Source organism: Hyperolius riggenbachi, chromosome 2 (assembly GCF_040937935.1).
Source record: "Hyperolius riggenbachi isolate aHypRig1 chromosome 2, aHypRig1.pri, whole genome shotgun sequence".
Taxonomy (NCBI): Eukaryota; Metazoa; Chordata; class Amphibia; order Anura; family Hyperoliidae; genus Hyperolius; species Hyperolius riggenbachi.
In genome coordinates, this window is record NC_090647.1 from 93731882 (window position 1) to 93751839 (window position 19958).

General features: G+C 41.6%; 1 protein-coding gene across 9 annotated transcripts in view; it reads left to right on the forward strand.

The window, feature by feature from the left end:
* The window catches only part of NBEA (neurobeachin), an 866760-nt gene that overhangs the window by 587356 nt on the left and 259446 nt on the right, over positions 1–19958 (forward strand). For all 9 annotated transcript variants that reach the window (XM_068267062.1, XM_068267067.1, XM_068267066.1 and 6 more), the window contains one exon: positions 15238–15381. In XM_068267062.1, coding sequence (XP_068123163.1) covers positions 15238–15381 — 144 coding nt within the window. The remainder of the gene's footprint in view (positions 1–15237; positions 15382–19958) is intronic.

Here is a 19958-nt window from a genome sequence, read left to right on the forward strand (position 1 = left end):
AGACAAATTCACGTATTAATAGAATTTTATTGCACTGGCAACACGCTTCGTGGGTGCATACCCACTTCCTCAAGCCAAATAGCAGTGCCTAATAGTGCTTGTAGCCACAAATAAGGTGCCTCTCTACCTTCACCCTCCTTTTGGAGGGGGATCAACCCTCTTTGACCAATTTAGGTCATTTGAGGTTTGCTTTTTATCAAGAGTGCGTCCATCACCAGCTCTGTCTGGTCACCCGAGTGGAGTCGGGGTTATACATTTCCACCTGCTTCTAGTGGTCGGTTGCCCTTCTGCAACCCACCTTTGTGAGTATAATACATTCGCATATTTTACATACTTCTGGTACTGTGACATACTGCACCATTTGGGCTCCTGTTGTCTCTGTTTTCTTTCTGCAGGGTGCAATTTTTATTATCCCTACTTTTTGTCCACTGGTGAAGGAGCTCAAGGTGCCCTCTGTGTGCAGAACTAAGTTTTCTAAGTTGTGGAAGTGAAGTTTATGTACAGGTGTTGCTGGAACTTAAGCAGGGGGCCTGTGCCTGCTGCATTGGATTTTAGATGTCATTTTGCCTTCTTATAACATCTTGAATATGCAAATCATCTTTTTATGCCCTTGAAAGCCAGGTAACACATCCAGAACTGCTGATGTATAGCAAGCCTATAGCTAAAGAGTTGCACCAATCCTACATGCAGACAGCCTGTGTTGGACTTATTGTTCCACATCAGTGCATGGCATGGATTGATATGGCTGTATGGGAGAGGGCTTGGACCAGTAGTAAGGAATACCCAGAGAGCTCATGGTGACCCAGAACCTCCTGGAAGGTATAAAGGGCTACAATAGACCAAAAAGCCCTCTATTGCAGATCAATGTTAAATGTAATTTTGCCTTCTTAAAACAGAAGGTATTTGCTATAATTCAGTTTTAAGTAACTTGTGTTTTGGGGATTTGTATTTTAAAGCATTTCTTGTTGAAACTGAGCACAATGTTCAAGAACAATCTTTGGCTACTCCCTTCTCAACAAGCATGATTGGCATTAATATTCTGTACATACCTACCTATTGCAACCCCCCCCCATTCCTTTAGATTGCAAGCTCACAAGGGCAGGGGCTCTCTCACCCTTTTGTGTCTTGGAATTAGTTATTCATTTTGTATCTTGCATTCTGTTATGCATTTTTATCATCATGCTACATTTGTCACTGCACTTGGCAACGTGTGTACAACGCTGTTTGAATGACGTACTTGTTTTGAATGCAGCCACGTCGTGCAGCTTGTCGTTTTGCTTGCACACACAGCATGTGATTGAATTGGTCGTTCAGTTGATCGGTGGTCAGAAAGTACAAGTCCTGTAGATGGTTTGTCGTGGTGTTGGTTGTGCACTATGTTAGACATGTGTACGTACCTTAAAGTGGTCTGAAAGCCAGCATTTCTACTTTGCTCTAAAAGATTATTCACAGCTTGAAAACCACTATTCCAGATTTTTTTTTTTTTAGCAGAACATTACTGAAATGGTTAAACAAAGTACTTTGTCCTGCTATTCATCTTCAAATCCGCATCCAAACTGGAGATAACAGTATCTGTTTACATTCCAATGTTTGGAAGAACAAAGAGAAATCGAGAGCCCGATATGGTGTAGTATTGTTAAGTTAGTTGTGGTTAAAAGCAAAATATTTAGATATACTCACAAACATGGGTTACCCATAGGCAACCACTTCAAGTGCAGGTGGGGAGTATTAGAACCTGACCCCACTCAGGTTTTTAAGATGTCGCTCTCTGTAGATAGGAAACGGGGTAGCACCCCTCCACCGAGGGTGGACTCAAAATTTCAGCAAGGCTTGGTGTACAGAGGCGCCAGAGTAGAATAAAAACGTTTAAAAACCGTCTAAAAGAGGGGGATGTTCAGGTGGACTTACCTCCCTCAAAAATATAAAACTCAATTGAGTCACAATATATCAATACAAAAATATTTTATTAATTGAGTTTTATATTTTTGAGGGAGGTAAGTCCTTCTGAACATCCCCCTCGTTTAGACGGTTTTTAAACGTTTTTATTCTACTCTGGCACCTCTGTACACCAAGCCTTGCTGAAACATTCCAATGTTGTTACAATGTGTGTAAACACAGTGTAACAAGTGAAAAGGATCTCTCTGTGAAGCTCTCTGTGCTTCAGCCACAGACACAGTTCAGAATAGCTCATTAGAAGATGTTAATATACAATAAAAATCAGTTTAAATAAAATGCAATGACAGCTTTTAGGGCAAGATAAACTACACTTTGGAAACTTGTAATTTGTAAATAGACAATATTACTTATGCACAAAAGCAAATATGATAATTGTAGGAGTAATAAAAAGTAGAAAAACACATTTCTATTGAATGTTATGTCGGAGTTTCAGACCACTTTAAGTTTTACTGGCTTAACTAAGTGACTGGGGTACTCTAAGTAGCACCCAAGGGGGCCAGAAGCTAAGATACCTGTGCTATTTGCAACAAGGGTTCTTGCACAAAATCTTCCAGCTTTCACTGGGGCCTTTCCTGGCCAGAGTGCCATCAGACTAGAGATCAGAAAAGCAGGCTGCATTTCTGCCGCAGAGAAATGGGTAAATATTGTCCTTTCTTTTCACAAGAGCTGTAAGGTTCCCACCTCAAACATTTTTCATTGACATGCTCTAAAAAGGCTGACGTACAATTGGTAGTAACATTTGATTTATTTTGATGATTGGTGCTCCTAAAATACAGATAAAAACGACTATTTATCCACATCACCGTAACACATAAAATATAACAGCACAGAGAAGTATTTAAGAAAAGACAAATGCTCCTTAGAGCACGTTAACTTTATATATAGATATTTAGTAAGTCATTTAAAAAGTATTTTCCTTGAGATCAGCGATTTTCTGGCAGTAAATCATCATTCGTTAAACTATTATGATCCCTCTAATGTGCTTTCAGGATGCATATAAAAGTCCAAGTCACCAGTTTCAGCATATTTTAACTTATGGGTAAGTAAGTCACGTCAGGTCTGCGCCCCGGCAATGCAGGCTGCATAATTGAAGCACAATGCGCTCTTATTAGCGGTCCTGTCAGTGGAAGGAATACTCCATTACCCGAGCTTTCTCTAATAACCTTCCCTGTGTTACGCTGAGGTAACTCCCATCATCAGAGAATATTGTCAGCCTTCCCGGCCTGGGCAAGCATGAAATGAAAAGCTTGTTTATATTGATCTATTTTTTCCTTCAGTGTGTCCTTGGCGCTTTTTCTTCTGTGATCAACAACTCCTGAGTTTCTGCCTCCAGTTTCCTATTGATGAATCCAGGACCTTCACCGCAGTAACTACACTCTTCATTATCCCAGTAATAGGCCAGGTTCTAATTACCTGCTAGTTACAAAACCAATTTGCTCATTGTCACACTTCGAATTCTGCTAACATAAATAGCTTGTAGCTTTAACAATGTAAAACTTTTTTTTAAAGGAGACTTGTTTTCATCACTAAAAAGTTAGAGAAACAGACCCTGAGCAACACTGCAGGAAATGGGAGGGGACTGCAGAGTGACGCACTAAATGGGGGGCCTGAGAGGGGTGGAATCTTTGGTGCCACCATAGGCGAAGATAGATATATTCTTAACAGAAGGAAACGTTGGTGCGGGGTCTCCATGCTCTGCAAACTGCAGCTATGAATATCCGGGGGTTGCACGGGGGGAGGGAGGGGGTGATGGGGTGTTAGCACTTAAGGTTAGGTGTCAGGAAGGGGGTTTTAATGTGGGGGGCATCAGGGGGGTGCAGGCAGCTTGTTGAGAGACATGATATTGGGAAGGGAAACTCCTCTGAAAGAAAATGCATTTCCTGAATGTCCACTTAGGCTAGGTCCACACTTGTCCGTAAGGAAATAAAAAACCTCTGTTTTTCCTGTTTTATATATACTGGTATTTGTGGCATACTTTCCAGTGCATGGAAACATATCCCAGCCTTGCGCCATGGGGGGGGCTGCCGAACTGGATGGGAAAGCAGCCAGGACGTCCCTGTCCCCGCTCCCCCTCCAGCACTTTAAATGAAGTAAGAAAACATTAAAAATGACAGATGGAGAATGTCTCATCTCCTGTTTACTCACAAAGCAAAATATACTTTTAATACTACATACAAACATCCTCCGGCTCTTTACTCTCCATTCTGTCCGTAAGTCGGCTGATGCTGACCTGATGCACTGTTTTTGGTGCGGCCCAAAGGTAGATTTTTGGGTTAGAATTATTGAGCTGGAAAATGTATTACGTGGAAAGCAGATAATGAAACAAAAATGTTTGTTTAATCATTTTGTTCCTCAAGATAGGGATTACAAGAAGCAGTTTCCCCTATATCAAATTATTTTGTTGACAGCAAGAAGGGATATTTTTGGTCAATTGCTCAAGCCCCAGCCACCACCCATCCACTCCCTTGAAGAAGAGTAAGGGGCCTTTTTTAAACTGGAACTTCTTTCTACTTGTATTCTGTAGGGATTCACGAAAGAGGAGATCAAAAACCTCATGGCGATTTCTCACCACCTGGTATGTTGTGGAGCAACAGGCAGGTACATTGGGTCCTTTACAGGGGAAAGAGGAGAGGCAGTTCCAGGGTGCTTGTTTTCTAGTTATCTGGCTATTCCAGAATTAGGACGAGATGACGGTAATGGAGTCATCCTAGCACAGAAGTATTTTGGGAGAGAGATGGCGTGAGGGGAGGCAAGTTCGTTGATTAAAAATGAGATGTTATGATGATATTGTTCACGAAAATATAATCAAGCTTTTTGTACTGGAGAAGAAGAAAAAAAAAATCAATAAAAAAAAGTAAAAAAAAAAAAAATTAAAGTAAGGGCTCATTTCCACTATCGCGAATCCGCATGCGTCCAACGCATGTGGATTCGCACATGGTATGCAAGTGAATGGGCCTGTTTCCACTGTTGCGTTGGTGATGTGCGTTTTTTTGAGCGGTGAAAAAACGCACAAAAGAGCCAACGAATTCGCCTAAAGAGTGGAATGCATGCGAATCGCATGCAATGTATTTAATAGGGAAATCGCATGCATTTCCCCATGCGTTTTTTGACGCGAATTTGCATGCGAATTCGCATAGGTACCGATGTAAATTCACACAGGCAGTGACATGGTTAAAATCGCATATACCCTCACCTATGCGAATTCTCTGCAAAAAACGCATGGAGAATCGCATCCGCATGCGATTTCATCAGCGGTGGAATCCAGGCGATTCCGCACCGCAATAGTGGAAACGAGCCCTAAAAGAATAAGTGATGTATGTGCAGCCAGAGAGAGAGACCAGCACTCTCTGGTGATACTCACTGGGGGACTCTCTTGGGAAATGTCTTTCTCAGGGCTGGATTTGCCATAAGATACTGTAGGGACGTGCCTACAGGCGCCTGATGATGGAAAGGCGGCTCACTCCCCTCCCCGAGCACCTCCCTCCCTCCTTCCCTATGCAGAGTCCCAAGCTGAGTATAAATGCGAGATTACTCACCCAGCTCTAAGCATTCCACTGACAAGATCTCCCTTCAGGCAGGAGTACCTCTAGCTACTTAATTCGGAGGTTCCTCTAGCTACCTAATACTTGGGGGCACCTCTAGCTTCTAAATATTGAGGGTACCTCTGGATAACTTATACTAAGGGACATCTGTAGCTACCTATGATGGGCAGGGGAAGTAAGGAAGACGTAACACCTGGACCAGCCAGCACACTTGCAGTGCAGTTTGGTGGGGGTTTGTAGGTTCATGGAGGGTGAAGTCTAAGGTGCCAGGACATTTGTGCCTATAGGCTCCTGGTCTTTCTTAGTCACTGTTCCTACCAACCATTGTCTTCTCCTAAAGATTAAGATAGTTTTCACTGGTGAACGATCAGCAGAGAGGCGGGTACTATATCTGGCAGCAGACAAACCAAATGGCATGTGGGGACTCAGGCACAGAGACCGGTCACTGGGCGTTTCACACACTTGCTCTTGTTTATGGCACAGTCTGTTGGTGGGGTTTCTTCCTGATGTCTTAGTGATTTACATGGATGTAAGTGCTCTTTCTTGAAATAAATGTGGCCGCTTATAGTTCTCTCTTCACTAGGTGAATTTATGTTTGTAAGTTATTATATAGTATTTATATTGTGCCGACATCTTCTGCAGCACTGTATAGAGCATATTGTCTTGGCACTTAACTGTCCCTCAGAGGAGCTCACAATCTAATCCATACCATTGTCATGTGTCTATGTATGTATAGATCGTGTAGTGTATGTATTGTAGTCTAGGGCCAATTAAGGGGGAAACCATTTAACTTATCTGTATGTTTTTGGGATGTGGGAGGAAACCGAGAGCACCAACCACTACTCCACCGTGCTTCACAGTTCACTTCTACTTTTTACAGAATGTTTTGGCTGACCTTCCGTTTTCAGATCTCCAGTCCAGGAATAAAATAATTAGTTGAATCTGTGACCTGCTGATTTTACTGTATAGACAGATGAACGAAGAGGTTTTATTTTTTTGGTAGTATCTGAAATGTGACCTTTTGTAGCTATGCCATGATCCTGGTTAGTAAAGGATGTTTATGTGCTTATGACCCATTAATGTTATCCCTGGCTATGGTATCTCGGAGAGCATGTCATCCACACCATTCTGCCGCTTTCTCCATGTTTTACGGACTACACAAAGTGATGCTTTACAAAGGAGGTGACATCAGCAAATGCATCTGCTGCAAAGTCCTGTAGGAGGTGCGCCCATAACAAATGCATATCTAGCACAATATTCTCACATCTTGAATGAATTGTCCATTTGTAAAGTGGTGATGATGATGATGGCAGACCCTTCTGTATACTTATATATACTACTAGAAATATCATCCTTCAAAAAGAAGAGAAAGGGGAGAAGTTGCCTTGAAGTGCATTTCCAGATGTTTGGAAACATTAGGATTTCCAGTCAGTACATTTAGGTAACACTGTGATAAGGTTAACTTTCCATCCTGCCAGCTTCTCTTGGAGATGAAAGCCAGCTTTCCACATAGATTGCCTTATCGGTGGTTCAGCGTGGGGCAGCGGGCTTTGCAGTAACAAATACGCCTGAGAGGTTTTGCTTTGTGAAGGATAAAAAAACTCTGTATATACAGTTACTTACAGCTGCTTTCAGTAATTATTCTTACTGGTATTCTTCTAAAAGGGGTCCTCATATTTGACAAGTTAGAATGAGGTACTATGGTGGGTAAGGGAATCGCATTGTTACATGGCAGGTCTGAAATTCCAGGTTTCATTATCAACCATGGGAATATCAGCAAAGCGTTTTTGTTTCCTTCATGGACTCTGGTTTGCTCCCAGAATCCAAAAACATACTGAGAAGTGAATTGTCTGTCCAGAGCAGGGGCATAACTACAGAGGAGCAACCCCTGCGACTGCAGGAGGGCCCTGAGCTGTAAAAGGGTCACAAATACTACTTCATGATGAATAAGGGGTCCATTCTACAGATCAGGGGTTTTTGTGGCCATACTTATAGGTGTGAAGATTACGATGTCCACGCATGCTTTATGACCATTGCAAGATGGGCCCACAGGCTGTGAGGGTTACCAGATGTGCGTAAGGGAAATGGTGTTAACATGGGGGGGGGGGCATCCGTTTTTTGTTGGGGAGCCCCATGATTTGTAGTCATGCCCCTGGTCCAGAGCCTTCAAAAGAAAAAAAAATTGTTCCCTGAATATTGCTGGACATTACATTATAAGCCTTGTGAGACAGTTACGGTTTGTATACCAGCAAAAATCTGGTTAGACAATTGCATAGTTACATAGTTATTTTGGTTGAAAAAAGACATACGTCCATCGAGTTCAACCAGTATAAAGTACAACACCAGCCTGCTCTCTCACATATCCCTGTTGATCCAGAGGAAGGTGAAATAACCCTTACAAGGCATGGTCCAATTAGCCCCTAAAGGGAAAAATTCCTTCCCGACTCCAGATGACAATCAGATAAAATCCCTGGATCAACATCATTAGGCATTACCTAGTAATTGTAGCCATGGATGTCTTTCAACGCAAGGAAAGCATCTAAGCCCCCTTTAAATGCAGGTATAGAGTTTGCCATAAGGACTTCCTGTGGCAATGCATTCCACATCTTAATCACTCTTACTGTAAAGAACCCTTTCCTAAATAAATGGCTAAAACGTTTTTCCTCCATGCGCAGATCATGTCCTCTAGTCCTTTAAGAAGGCCTAGGGACAAAAAGCTCATCCGCCAAGCTATTATATTGCCCTCTGATGTATTTATACATGTTAATTAGATCCCCTCTAAGGCGTCTTTTCTCTAGACTAAATAAACCCAGTTTATCTAACCTTTCTTGATAAGTGAGACCTGTTGTAGAGGTCTGTCCGAAAATCTATCCTGCAACATCAGTTTAGTAATCTAGTTTTCCAGATCACTAAAGGTCAGCAAAGTCTCGCTCACACATACGAGGACTGACATCAGAGAGGAAACAGAACTTAATCCCTCAGGTGACAGTGCAAGGTCAAGGGTGTACAGACATGTCACTAGCCTCCATGCATTCTGTTGCGACAAAGGAGAAGGCTGATAGTTGGCCAAGGCACTGAGGGAGGTTGGGAACTGCTGTGCACATAGTAGATTCTCAGTAGAGTTGGCTCCGACCATCCGCCTTGGCTTGTAACTGTCTGGCGTGTGTACAAGGCTCATATAAAGTTAGGAGGACAGAAGTATTTTGAGAAACCACAATGATATTGATAATTCCCAAAAATCAGTATCCAACTTTATTATATCAAAAATACTTTTCAATAAAAAAAAATCTTTGTCAGTTACTAAATGAATCTTCAGAGACGTACATTTATAAATTCACTCTCTCAAGATTATAGACTTGACAATTTCAGAAACTGTACCAGGCTTATATTAATGACAACGTAACTATACCTACAGTGTGCAACCTAACATTGGCGTAGCTAAGGAGCTGTGGGCCCCGATGCAAGTTTTACATTGGGGCCCCCCAAGCACACTATACATAACAATTGATAAGGCGCACCAAAACCTGCCAATGGCAACCACAGTGTCAGAGGTGCAAGAAGGGGATGGGGAACAGCTTGTTAATGATTACCACTATTCAAAGTATCTATAGAAGTGATTATTATGAGCGCAGGACCAATAGAGAGCTAATACTGAAGTTCAGGGAGGGCCCTTCGGGGGCCCCTCTGGCCCAAGGGCCCAATGTGCACAGCCTCTGCACAACCTAATGCTACGCCCCTGCAGCCTAATATTCCAGCCTTCCCCATGGCCCATATGCAATTACCGGTTTCTCCTGAGTTACCTCCTAAGAGATCATTTTCATCTTCTCTTTAAAATAACGTTTCGGCATTTTACAATTGAAAAAGTACCCAAAGGTAGGTGAAAAAGTACTATCAAAATAATTTTGAGTATTTTCTTGCTTGCTGTTGGTTTAAAAGGCATTTTATCGACCAGTATGAACATATCTAGGAGAAATCTCAAGAGAAAAGGGGAATTGCGTATGGGCCCAAAAACGTTTGACTAATGGGGGAGGTTGATTTTCCTGTAAGCTGTTCTAAATCCAGTTTGGTAAATAATCCAGCTCATGTATTGGTAGTCTTAGTTATACTTTTATTTTAGTACCCCTGTTACGCTATCAGAGGAGCGACTTATGCCTGCTGGTATTTTTATGCTGCGTCTCGGAGTTTACAGGGTTATAAAGCTGGACGGCTAAAGAAAGCAAAGTTCCTGTGTGTAACTGGCGTTTGATTTGTAGAGTGTTAAAACGGTTTTGTGGGAGGACAGTCTTTACAAGCCATGTAATGAGAGCGCTCTGGGGAGACCTCATTCCTCCTGTGCTGCTTATATTGATTAATGTGACCTTAATTCATAAAAGATCCTCCAGTCAGGCCGTTCATTTAGATAAACGTTTGTTTCATACCTCAGAAAAACAGCCTGGGCTCTTTCTACGCTGCCTAAAAATCAATTTCACTGAGATAAACTGCGTTTGAGTGAAACAGATTTATACACAAGAGCTGAGAGAGCATGTATAGCTTATTCATTATTTAGTAATAATAATATGAGTGATAATAGGGGAGAAATATTAATCAATAATGAACTGCATAGACTAGGATGTTTATTTATGGATGGATGCAATATCTTAAAGAGACTCTGTAACAAAATGTTGAGCCTTATTTCTTCTATCCTATAAGTTCCTATGCCTGTTCTAATGTGCTCTGGCACACTGCAGCCTTTTCTAGTTGCACTGTCTCTGTAATAAATCTTATCTTCTTTCCTCTGTCGGGCTCAGGCTGGAATGTGCGGAATGTGCAGCACTGCTTGTGATAGGCAGAAGCTTTACACACCCTCTCCAAGCTCTCCTCTCAGCCTACCACACTCTGGTTAGCAGCCATGACTTTTGTTTGTAAACACTGCCTAAAACTGGCAATTACAAGCCAGGATTGCAGAAGGGAGTGGCAGAAACAGCACAGAGGGGCCCAGGAGAACATATTGAATAGAATGGTATGCTTTTTATTGTAAGAATTTTAGAGTGCAGCTTCTCTTTAAAGGACCAATATCACACAAAAGCTTTACAATTTACAGTACATATAGCACAGTGGGATAGTGCTGGCTCCCCAGTTAAAATCCCAGCCAGGGTACTGTCTGCACAGAGTTTGTTTGCTCTTCTCATGTTGGTGTGGGTTTCCTCCGGGCATTCCAGTTTCCTCCTACATACAGATAAGCTCATTGGCTTCCCCCCAAAATTGGCCCTAGACTACTGCGATACGTACACTACACAATACATACATAGACATATGACTATGGTAGGGATTAGATTGTGAGCCCCTCTAAAGGAACACTTAAGCTACAAGTCAATATATATGAACAGCGCTGCAGAAGATGTTAGCACTAGATAAATAGTAAATAATAATAATATAAAATGTACATTTCTCACAGAGTAACATGCACCATACATTTTTTTTTCCTATGTTGCTGTCACTTACAATAGTTAGTGAAAACTGTCAGATCTGACATAATTTGGACTAGCCCATCTCCTCGTGGTAGATTTCTCAGTATTACCTTTATTTTTTCATAAACACTTCCTGGAAAGGAGCTATACAAAGATGGCAGCCAGCTTCCCTAATTATTTACAACTACTTATCAGTAGGGCTAAGAAACTTAAGTTCAGCAAGTGCTTTTGTAAATAAAATAAATATCTGAGAATCCCCCATGAGGAGATGCACTAGTCCAAAACCAGGCAGATCTATCTGAGTTTATGTACCTACTTTAAAAGACCGCAGTCAAGGGGAAAAAAGTAATTTATAGTGCATTTGCTCTGGGAGACATGTACATTTATATGTATGTATTTTACATTTTACAGTTTTTCACATTAGTTGTCCTTTAAGGGAGAGGACAGAAGAGAATTAGTCCACATGTTCCTGTTGTTTACAGTTTGACTTTAAAGTTGCCACTTGTGAACAGATTAAAAAACTATCTTTTTAAAAGATCTGTGTACAGAATTCTCATAGTTATTAGCTGAACAGCAAAAGAGAACACCAATAATTTTGCAACCAAATGAAACCTTTGTCAGAACTAGAAGTGGAAGCTGTGATCTGCTAACATCTCAGTGATCCTCTTGATTTTTGTTTTAATTAATCTGATCCATCATTGGCATCAATCAAATAACCCTGATTTTTCATACAAAATGTACTTAAGAAAGGTAAGATTTATCAAATATTGATCATAGAAAGTTCAGATTTATTTGTGGGGTAAATATTAAAGGGCTACTATGGTGAAAATTTGTAAAATATGTGAAAACATAGACAAATAAGAAGTATGTTTTTTTCCCAGAGTAAAATGAGCCATAAATTACTTTTCTCCTATGTTGCTGTCACTTACAGTAGGTACCGGTAGTAGAAATCTGACAGAAGCAACAAGTTTTTGACTAGTCCATCTCTTCATAGGGGATTCTCAGCAAGGCTTTTATTCTTTATAAAGATATTACCTAAAAAGGATTTAAACAATGATGTTGGCCGGCTTCTCTGCTTCCTACACAGTTTTTTGGCAGTTGGACAGAGCAACTGCCATTCACTAAGTGCTTTTGAATATAAATAAATCCCGTAGAATCCCCTCATGAAGAGATGGACTAGTCCAAAACCTGTCGCTTCTGTCAGATTACTACTACCTACTGTAAGTGACAGCAACATAGGAGAAGATTAATTTATGGCTCATTTTACTCCGGATAAAATGTAGTTCTTATTTGTTTGCTTGCACATATTTTCAATTTTTCACCATAGTGCCCCTTTAGGGGGGTGAAAGGGCAGATGTGCAATCAGTTGTCTTTTAGTGAAACGTGCATTTACAGATACAAGGTTTCTCTACAGTAGAGTAGCTAGTCTTGTATGGAACTTTTTTTGGTTCTCTAGGTCAGACACCCTCAGCTTCTACCTTGTCAGAGCTGTATGCCCGTCGTATACGCTAGCCCAGTGATCTGCAAACTTGGCTCTCCAGCTGTTAAGGAACTACAAGTCCCACAATGCATTTGCCTTTATGAATCATGACTGTGGCTGTCAGACTCCTGCAATGCATTATGGGAAGTGTAGTTCCTTACCTGGAGAGCCAAGTTTGCAGATCAATGCTCTAGCCAATGTATTAATTAACTATGATCCTATGTTTGGCATACAAATCCATACACAAGTCCTGCCCAACCTACATCTCTGACCTGGTCAGCAGATATACACCTGGCCGTCCACTTCGCTCCTCCAACGACCTCCTCTTAACCACCCCACGCATCTCGCACTCCCATGCACGACTGCAGGACTTCACTAGAGCTGCCCCCATCCTGTGAAACTCTCTCCCACTGCCTGTCAGGCTCGCTCCCACCTTCAACACCTTCAAAAAAGCACTCAAAACTCACTTCTTCAAGGAGGCCTACATCAACTCAACACTGCCCTAATCCTTTCTGCCAATAACTTCTTGTTGCACCCCCTTCTTCGTGTCACCAACCCCTCACTCTAGATTGTAAGCCTTTGGCAGGGCCCTCTCCCCTTGTGTATCTTACTTGACTGTGTGCACTTTACCCATAATTTGGAACTGGTAATCTTTTACCACTACCACTCCAGTTTATGATCTGGTATGTACTACTATCTGCATTGTGTTGTGTATCTTATTGCTATTACCTGTATTGTTGTATCTATGATTTGTTACCTGTATTGTTCTGTCACCCCAGTTATCATTGTCTGTAATCCTATTTATTGTACAGCGCTGCGTAATATGTTGGCACTATATAAATCTAATAAATAATAATAACAACTAGCCATCAGCTGATTTACATGGCGCCACCATCTTCTGTGGTACCTTGCAACTGTGGCAGATTTGTCTGGAAAACCACTGTTTGAGCATGTGTGTTTGTATGACTGTTGTGCGCGTGTGCGGGAGGAGGGTGAGTTGTTCTCACTAAATGGTGCGCCAATCCGCACAATCCCCAAATATGGCCCTCATAAGAGAAACCCTTCTCTGCAAGTGTGTCTACTAGGGATGCAAATCATTTCCCAATGCATTAAAATCTCATGCAAATGTTGTACAGCTTGAACTTGGACCAATTAAAAAATGACAAACTTATTCTGATTGGTCCAATTGTAAGCTGCATATAATTTACATGAAATCTTAATGTAAGGAGAAATGATTTGCATCTTGTTGGTCATCCCTGGTGTCTACCGTTACACGATATCATCCGTTAATTGAAATGCTGTATTTTCTTTACCCTCTTTTGCTAAAATAAACACAGTATGTACCACAACTCTGTTTTCAAGTGTCTGTAGACACAAGAAAGAAAAATAACAAGGGGGAGAACAGTAGGGTTAAACCAACACTTGCTGGTGCTTTATATGTGCTTTCTGCTGTCATGTAGAATGATGGGAAAAGAAAACACAGCCTAGAGTGTGAAGAAAGACAAACTAGGGTCACTAGCAGGAAGGCCAGTGTGAATAGTAATGGAGATTTAGGACCATGAAAATGCCAACTTGCGTTTGTCCGCTTTATTTTATGGTGTGATTCCTTTGATGTTATAAATTGATATAGCGTATATCATACCTGCGCAAATCAGTTTGTCATTTTAATGTTCTTAAAAATGACCATTATGTTTCACTCTGCAGCCTGGAATAATTTTAACTGTGCAACTATAACTTGCCACAGTGCATACACCTTTATCTCATTATGTCACCTCAGGTATACATGTCAACTCAGGTACACCATCTTCTGGATCTCCTGGGATTTTTCAGAGATTAAAGAATTTTTTCTTGGTAAAACTTCATAGACGTATGCCTCTTTTTTTTAATCAAACTATATGTATACCGTATATCCTGGAGTATAAGCCGAGATTTTGGGTCAAAAAAAGTAAGCCAAAAGTGGGGTCTCGGCTTATTCTCGAGTCTCGAGTGCATGACACTGTCGCCCTAGTGCCCCGAGTTCCTCCTCGTCCCCTGCCTGTGTCCCCGCTATAAGCATCTGTAACAGTCCGGTTATAATTTACCAGTATTTCAGCGGCCGGACTGTTGTTCCATTGATCCATTCAACATAAATTATGGGGGTGGACACAGGCGGGGGATGAGGAGGCACTTAAGGGTGAGTGAACATTGTGCATCACTATAACTGAGATCTGGCAGGGGTGAGAAACTTGGGGGGAGCCAAAGATTAGCTCCATTATATGCTATCCTAGTATTCAGCCAGTTACTGTCAGAGATGGTGGTAATATTCCACAGGTCTAGGAAATAATATGCCAAGGAGATCATTTGGACACCAGCAGCTAGCTGGTGTTATTGCTATTTTCTGACTTAAGCTGCTTTTCTCGTATATAGTTGGTCGTGGTTGTGAGTGGTGTGTTGTGGCATTTCCTACCTCCGGCTTATACTCGGGACAATGCATTTTTCCTGTTTTTTTTTAGGTAAAAGTTAGGGGGTCGGCTTATACTCGAGTATATACGATGATGCAATTGATATAGTGATTGTAAGAGACTTGGCATTTCCTGTAGTCTCAGGGAAGTTAGTTAATATATACACAACAGAACAAGTATCTGTAATAGTTCGGAAAATCTTTGCAATGTATCAGCTAACAGAGAGTGCAGTATGTATTTCTCAGGAAAAGCGGAGTTTTGCATTATAAATGTGCTGTGAATATGTAGATTTTTCAGCTTGTCGTCAGCTCCGTGGTTTGTTTGTTTTTTTACCCACGTTTCCTCTGTTTTTGTTTTCTTTTCTACCAAAGGCACAGATGAAGATGTCATGAAATCAAAGAAGGCTTTCCGAAGCCAGGCTGCCGTTAATCAAAATGCCGAAACTGAACTAATGCTGGAAGGGGATGATGATGCCGTTAGTCTTCTTCAGGAGAAGGAAATTGACAACCTTGCAGGTAGTCCATCTCTTTCACATTAACAAGTACCAGCCACAGACCAGTGATAGATTGCAGGGGCTCAGATAGGGGTGGTAATATTCTATGTAGAATAAAGCACTGATTACCACTGCTGGCTACAGGAAGAAATAAGGACCAAATAGATCAATTCTACTTTGCCATTGTTTTTGTATTGGTTGTTTGCATTTATCCTTGAGGATCTCACTCTTAAAGAGGAACTCCAGTGAAAATAATGTAATAAAAAATTGCTTCATTTTTACAATAATTATGTATAAATGATTTAGTCAGCGTTTGGCCATTGTAAAATATTTTAAATCCCTGATTCACATTCTGACATTTATCACATGGTGACATTTTTAGTGTTGGCAGGTGATGTAGCTGCTGCATGCTTTTTTGGCAGTTGGAAACAGCTGTAAACAGCTATTTCCCACAATGCAACAAGGTTCACAGACCGAAAAATGTCAGAAGTACCATGGTACTCAGAGCTTCTTGTGGGAGGGGTTTCACCAAAATATCAGTCATACAGCGCCCCCTGATAATCTGTTTGGGAAAAGGAATAGATTTTTCATGTAAAAGGGGGTATCAGTTACTGATTGGGATAACGTTCAATTCTTGGTCGGAGTTTCTCTTTAAAGGATACCCGAAGTGACATGTGACATGATAAGATAGACGTGTATGTACAGTGCCTAGCACACAAATAACTATGCTGTGCTCCTTTTTTTCTTTTTCTATCTGAAATAGTTAAATATCAGGTATGTAAGTGGCTGACTCAGTCCTGACTCAGACAGGAAGTGACTACAGTGTGACCCTCACTGATAAGAAATTCCTCTTTTTACCTCTTTCTTGCTCGCAGAAGCCATTTTCTGCTAGGAAAGTGTTTTATAGTTGGAATTTCTTATCAGTAAGGGTCACACTGTAGTCACTTCCTGTCTGAGTCAGGACTGAGTCAGGACTGAGTCAGCCACTTACATACCTGATATTTAACTCTTTCAGGCAGAGAAAGAAAAAAAAGGAACACAGCATAGTTATTTGTGTGCTAGGCACTGTACATATACATGTCTATCTCATCATGTCACATGTCAGTTCGGGTATCCTTTAAAGCCGGGTAATGTACGTCAGTTCTGCTGACATATGAGTCTCTGGTATTCCACTCTGTTGCAGCCAAGAGGCAATGTGTGCTATTCATTTAATGAATGGCAAAGCTTCTGCTCTTTGGAAAAAGGCGCAGTGCTACATTGTGCAGTGGACGCATTCACATTGGACATATAAAAAGCTCTATGCAACAACATAGATCCTTCACACTTGTCTGCTGCAGTACACAGGAGTATGTGATCCAGGTATTAAAGGACATCCATACAGAACATTTAATTATATATAGTTAATATAATATTTCAGGTTGCACTGTCAGATATGGTGTCTGGACATCCTCCAAACCACTGCCGAGTCTGCCCAACATTCAGGAAGTGGTTTCCTGGAAAGCACAATGATTTGGGTTTTCTCTCATCTTGGCTTCTTACTAGTGATGATCAAAAAGTTTCTTTATTTTAAAATAAATAATAATGCTAAAATTTATATAGGGCCTTTCTCCTGTAAGCCTCCAAGCGCTTGAGAGCTCCAAGCACTAAGGGCGAGCTCAGTAGGCCACCCTGCAGTGTTTGGGAGTCCAAGGACTCCTTACTGAATAGGTACCCTTAACCAGTAAACTATCCTAAATAGCCCCGCCCAGTAGGAAGAACTCTGGAAAACTATTAAATTTGTTAGGAAATGTATTCGTTCATCACTGCTTGTTACTTGATTCTGATGATGTTCCACCAGTTTCCTTGATATTTATGTGTTGTTCTATGATACCATAATCTGGTTTTCACACATTCTTTACACATTTTATTGCACAATATGGTTAGATTGGCTGTTCAGAAATTTGCATGAAACAAATGTAATTCCATGGGCTCATGGTACCTGCATGCACTGGGCTGCATGCTGAGCTACAGGCAGCCTAAGTAATTAACTAATAGTCAACTAAAGCCTGCAGAGGTCTGTTGTAGAGGACAGCTGCTTAAACAGACTGCATGGCAGCTGGAAGTGCATCAGAGTACTCCTGATTGATGCAGAGACGCTGAATCAGTAACCTCAAGCCTGAAAACCTAGAGAGGGCCTGTGGTAAGTATGACCTATGTGCACTTACTCATCTATGCTTACACTAGCATGTGCTGGTGAGTGCCATAAAATAACAATAACAATAATATTTATATAGCGCTTTTCTCCCTGGGGACTCAAAGCGCTGTGACCCTGCATAATGCAGTCTCAAAGGCTAGGGAAAAGAGGTGAGTTTTTAGCCTTTTTTTAAAGCTGTCCAGAGAGGGAGCCTCTCGTACTGATTGTGGAAGTGAGTTCCATAGAGTAGGGGCTGCATAGGAAAAGGCCCGAGCACCAAATGTTAAGTGTATCCTGGGAATAACCAGCTTCATCTTGTTGGCAGAGCGGAGGGTGCGTGGAGGGGCATAAAGTTCCAATAGATCCGCTATGTATTTGGGTCCCATGTGGTGTAGAGCCTTGAATGTCAGCAGGCAGATCTTAAAATTGATTCTCCATTTTACTGGCAACCAGTGAAGAGTTTGCAGTACTGGGGTGATGTGTGAGCTGCGGGGGGCATTGGCTAGGAGTCTGGCTGCAGCATTCTGTACTAGCTGTAAGGGGCGCAGAACCTTATCTGTAGATCCGATTAACAGGGCGTTGCAGTAGTCTAGGCGGGAGGATACAAATGCGTGAACCAGGGCAGGTAGGTCTTCAGCTGGGATAAGGTGTTTGATTTTCGCTATATTTCTTAGATGGAAGAAGGAAGACTTGACGACAGCTGATACCTGCTGTCTGAGTTTTAGATTTCCATCCAGGATCACCCCAAGGTTTCGCACAGAGTCTTTATACTGTACAGTATCTCCCCCAATTGCTAGTTTGAGGAGGTGAGCGTTTTGAACTTTATCCATCATGTGTGGACCACCTACCACCAACACCTCTGTTTTGTCAGAGTTCAGCCTCAGCCAGCTGGTGTTCATCCAATTTTGTAAATCCACTAGACACGCATTTATGGATGCTGATGGGTCTTGGGTTCCAGGCTTGAAGGACAGATACAGTTGTGTGTCATCTGCATAACAATGGTATCCTAAACCATAGTTCTGGATTATTTTGCCCAGTGGGAGCATGTAGACTGCAAAGAGTAATGGTGATAGTACAGAACCCTGTGGAACTCCATAGGCAAGGGGCACTGGATTAGAGTAGTGTGTGCCCAGACATACTTGCTGTGTCCTGCCAGATAGGAAGGTCTGAAACCAGCTAAGAACAGTACCCCTTAGCAGGGCCGGCGCTACCATTAAGGCAAAGGAGGCAGCTGCCCCAGGGCCCCAGAGCTTGTAGGGGCCCCCAGTGGCTACAAGAGGAAAAAAAGATTTTTCAAATCGGCCTTATAGTTTTTGAGAAAATCGATTTTAAAGTTTCAAAGGGAAAAAAAAACACATTTAAAAACCTGCCGACTTTAATGGTTAATAACAAATCCACCTTAAATGCTAGAAACCCTAAATTTGCAGGATATGTTAAGGAGATCATTGGGAATAAGAGGGAAAAACAATTTTTCAAAAAGACCTTATAGTTTTTGAGAAAATTGATTTTAAAGTTTAGAAGGAAAAAAGTATAGTTTTAAATGCGGTAAATGTCACTTTTAGTAGCAAACCTAACGGTAGTGTAATTTTACATGCATCAAACGAAAGCGCAATAAATTTCCTGACGGGGTTTCCAGGGGATCCATACGCAGCCGCAGTGCTTTGGCCAGGGATCGCTATACAGCCGCAATATGGCTGTATGAAGATCCATGGCATTTTTTCCTATGTTTCCAATTTTTTTTTATGTTTAGAGTGTGGGAATTTTTTTTAATAAAAAATTATGTGGGGTCCCCCCTCCTGAAACTTTTTAACCCCTTGTCCCCCATGCAGGCTGGGATAGCCAGAATGTGGAGCTCTGACCAATTGGGACTTCACACCCTGACTATACCAGCTGCAAAAAAGGTCCCCTAATGCCGATTTTTGTTCCGGGGTATATGTTGGGGGGGCCCCCCAGGTTTATTTTGCCCTGGGGCCCCATTGTTGCTTAAACCGGCCCTGCCCCTTAGGCCACAGTAATTCTTCAGTCGCTGGATTAGTATTTCATGATCCACAGTATCAAATGCTGCTGACAAGTCAAGAAGAATCAGAATTGAGCAATCACCCTTGTCCCTTGCAGTAAGTAGATCATTCATTACTCGGACTAATGCTGTTTCAGTGCTGTGCCTTTTCCTGAATCCTGACTGAAAAGTATCAAAGATATTGTTATCTGTAAGCCTGGCTTCTAGCTGGTTGGCGACTGCTTTCTCGATAACTTTTGATAGGAATGGTAAGTTCGCCACAGGTCTGTAGTTGGTTACAGAATCAGGATCTAGTGATGGTTTCTTCAGGAGGGGTTTTATGATTGCTTTCTTTAGTTCTTCTGGGAAAAGTCCACTTTGCAAGGAGCACTGAGTGATTTTGTGAAGTGCTGGCCTGAACAGCGCTGGG